The 3,973-nt window shown below is 36.8% G+C and overlaps 1 protein-coding gene across 2 annotated transcripts in view; it reads left to right on the top strand.

Annotated features, from left to right (window-relative positions):
• LOC109544718 (SET and MYND domain-containing protein 4) overlaps nt 1–3,973 on the top strand; it is a 28,105-nt gene that overhangs the window by 6,663 nt on the left and 17,469 nt on the right. Inside the window, exons 3-4 of one of the 2 annotated variants that reach the window (XM_048663879.1) lie at nt 2,849–3,037; nt 3,256–3,442. In XM_048663879.1, the coding sequence (XP_048519836.1) occupies nt 2,849–3,037; nt 3,256–3,442 (376 nt within the window). Of the gene's footprint in view, nt 1–2,848; nt 3,179–3,255; nt 3,443–3,973 lie in introns of both variants that reach the window. The other variant, XM_048663878.1, reaches the window with a different exon arrangement.

Below are 3,973 nucleotides of genomic sequence, written 5' to 3'. Positions count from 1 at the left end.
ATCAGTAACTGGGAAATTCATCTGCATTCTTTTATACAGGGTGACCCACCGGGAACGCCGCGATCGATATCTGTCAAATTATAATTAGGGGATATTTCAAAATTAGACCGTGTGTCAAAATCATTGGGGACAAGCGAACTAAAATATTTTCAAGATGGCAGCACTTCCGGTTATACCTACATACATACTACTACATGCTACTATACTATATATGTTACTACATTTTTTAATTCTACTACAAATTCTAAATATATTTTATTTATAATATTGTAACGGAATAGGCCTGGGGTACTCACCTTTGAAATGGGGGATCGAAATTCATGGTATTTCAGTAAATGGAAGCCCCATTTGCGCTCCATTTACTGTCAAATATGACACTGATAAGCGTGAAATTTCGCACCTGGGCTGGATATTTCGAGAACCGTCTGTGTTACCTGTAGGAGACTATATAAGCGGCGACGAGAACGACAGAAAAAAAAGTGACAGCAGCTACTGGGTGCAGAAGAGGTTAAACTCCGCGAGTCGGAAGAGCGAGTTTTCCGTTTGTTACTGTTATTGTTTGTGAAGTTGACGGTAATTTTGAAGTTAGTTTGTTTCTGTGCCGCATTTAAAGTTATACCGAGTTGAATAAAAGTTGGAAGCTGAAGAAAGAGTTTGATACCCGGCCATCCACGGTACAATATTCTATATCTAAATCTAACAGTTTTTGATATATTTGAAATTTTATGTAAAAAATGACAATTGCAGCTACTCGAATAATTCCTGCTTTTCTTATAAGGAAATATGTTTTACTTAATTTGAGTCGCATTTCTTGCTAAAAAACTTTCTTTAATGGAATTTCGACAAAATTTTGATATCTAACTATTAATACAAAGTGTTAAAAAATATACATCAAAATGACGTTGAGAAAAACGCCCAAAATCAATTTTTCCAAATGGAAACCCCATAAGGGTGAGTTTGTGTAAAGTTTTCTATTCCAAAAATGTTCAATTCTTATTTTAAATACTGTCACTCGTAGTTGTCATCACGAAAGTGACCAATTTAAACAATGAAATACCAAAGGAATGCTAACAGCTGTCAGATATTCATTGAACATAATTAATAATTATCCCCGGACGCTTAAATAATACAAACGCAGATTATTTAAACTTATTTATTATTTAGGGATTTTTTATCCTGAATAAATTACAGTGATAATATACGGGGGTGCTATTGAAAGTAACATTTATGAGCTTTAAAATACGTTAATTTGGTTGATTATTATGGCCGCTTATATTTTAAAGTACACACATTTAGCAAATCAGATGTTGACATAGTATTAGTCCTGTCTCCTGCCCAATTTCAAACACCAAGAAAATACAAATTTTCAAAGTTAAAGCCAAACAACTGAAAACTATCCAATTCTCGTTAATATTTTATAAAACAACAATTTATATCTACATAGGAATTTTAAAATGAAATAAAATACAGCATGTTCCTTTTCAACAGAAATTGTTTTCTGAGTTGCAACTTTTCTTACACACTGTATAATTGTAAATATTTTTATAATAAGTAAGCGGGTTAAATATTTTTACAATATGAAGACGAGGATGAGTCTCGAGGAAGTGAATTTTGCCTTATCTCGACTGAGACTCGGTAAAGCCCCCAGCGTTGACAAAAGCTTCCCTGAATTTCTTAAAACCCCTGGATTTGTTGAACAGGGCAGAGATTCTAAACATCTTTAGAAAATCGATACTTCCCCTCGAGAAAACCCTCAGAGAATACTACAGACCAGCTACAGACCTAGTAGCTCTATTATCTATGTGCTATAAAGTCCACATTGAACAGGCCGGATTCAAAACGGATAGAAACTGCTGCAACCAACTGTGGGCCCTAAGTATCCATATCGAAACGGGGTTTCAGAAGGCTCGCAAGAGCTGTACCGCATTCATCGATCTGTCGTCTGCGTATGACACTGTTTGGAGAAAGGGGATGATCTACAAACCACTGAAAGTCATCCTTTGTTGTAAAATAACCAAGCTCGTAAAATCCTTGGTGAGCAACAGAAGAGTTGTGGTGGAAATAGATGCTAATACAAGTCGCCCAAGAACTATTAAAAACGGGCTCCCCCAGGGATCTGTGCTGGCAACAATCGTGAACTTATTATTCACCAGGATATAACGGGATCCCCTCGCCTAAGACTCAAGTCGAAGTCACCAATGTGGTCAGACAATCGCATAAACGGCCCAATTGATGTCAAGATCTGAGTGAAATCAATACTTTAATGACCATCATAGCTTCAAGAACCAGGACACCATCGTGGATCTGTCTGTTCAGCTTTCGGGTATGGATTTTTCTAAAAGGACTTGGAGCGTGCTCACAGGTTCAGGACGGGACACGGCGGATGCGATGACATGCACTTCAAATGGGGATGGATAGATTCCACATCAAGTGACTGTGGGGAAACCCGACAAACCATGGGATACATACTCAACTCGTGCCCACTTAGGAGATTGGAGGGTGACTTGGAAGAACTAAATACGCCAAACTCTAGATATCGATGTGTGACTGCATTTATACCTTATGGATTTTGTTGTATTTGTTTTAATGACTGCACTTCGTTCGTTTGAATTTGTTGTGATTGGTTCGTTCTTTTATTGTCACTTGGCGATTGAGCCCTTCATACGCAGTATCAATACGATGAGGATTTTGAAAGAAATGGTACCGGTTCAGCGTAAGCTTATTTTTCTCTATTGTTGGGACATTCTGTATGTATTATTCTATTACGTTGTATTAATTAATTTAATTTGCTTTGCTAAAAATGGTTTACTCATGTAGTTTCAATTTTAATTGATTTATTTGCTTCTAGGTCAAGAAAAGTCTTTTGACTCCGGTGTGTCGTTATCTCTGGCTTTATGGGGTAGATCGGAAGCTCTTTTGAAACTAGGCAGTTACTCTAATGCGATAGTAGATGTACAACAAGCTCTAAAAGAGAATTTGCCTGGCTCTTACAAAGCTCAGGCCTTCTGGAGAATGGCCAAATGTTACGCAGCCTTAGGTGAGGAAAGCAGATCTAAAGTATCGTTTGACTTGACAGAGAAACTATTGGAAGGAAATCAGGAAAAAATTGAACAACTTAATGCAGATAGGCTACATTATCAACATCATTCAACAGTGACCCAAGTCATCACCGACAAGGGTTAGATTTTTGCTTGTTTTAAAAAATAGGTTTTTTTTCAATTTTATATGTCATACTTAGCTAAATTTTACTTTAAGGAGACGCTGATCAAAAGCAGTTATACGCAAGCAACAAATTAACAGTAAAAATGTCAAAATCAATGGGAAGGTATATTGTAGCTAATGAGAGGATCGAGCCGGATGAGACATTGTTAGTAGAATCTCCATATGCAGCCTGTTTGCTTCCGGAATTTTTTGGTTCCCATTGTCACCACTGCTTTACAAGGTGACAATAAATCAACATCAACCTATCAAAACCGTACACTTGTTAGCACAATCGATAGCTTGTTGGACTACATGTCCAACAAGTTATCTATCGTTATTAAAGCTAAGCGCAAATTGAGTATTTCAAGAATTGGGAAGAGTTCCATGGCAATCAAACTGTCATGCTCGGAAATTACTAACGCCGAATACAATTTTTACTCGTTATTGAGTCCATTTTCACTAAATGAGACGGGCAATTATGTAAATAGGCATACATATAAAGTTACCCTTGTTTATTATCATAACATTTTAACCCTTTACTGCATACCGAGTCAAATATGATACAAACCAAAATTGTAATTTTTTCTAAGTCTTAAAGTGAAAATAAAGTAAAACTGCATGGCGCGTCACATCTGGGATCGATACATAAATGCGTATATGCCGTATTTCTACAATCGCGCAAACCGTACCGCCATTTTAGGCACATTGAACTGACAACTAGTTTGATGTCGCATTTCATACCATTTAGCTACTTTTCCATGGTGTGTTTATG

The sequence above is a fragment of the Dendroctonus ponderosae genome, unplaced genomic scaffold (assembly GCF_020466585.1).
Source record: "Dendroctonus ponderosae isolate FM_Combo_2020 unplaced genomic scaffold, Dpon_F_20191213v2 Dpon_F_20191213_2, whole genome shotgun sequence".
In the NCBI taxonomy this organism is placed as follows: Eukaryota; Metazoa; Arthropoda; class Insecta; order Coleoptera; family Curculionidae; genus Dendroctonus; species Dendroctonus ponderosae.
This window is presented reverse-complemented; position numbering and strand designations above follow the sequence as displayed.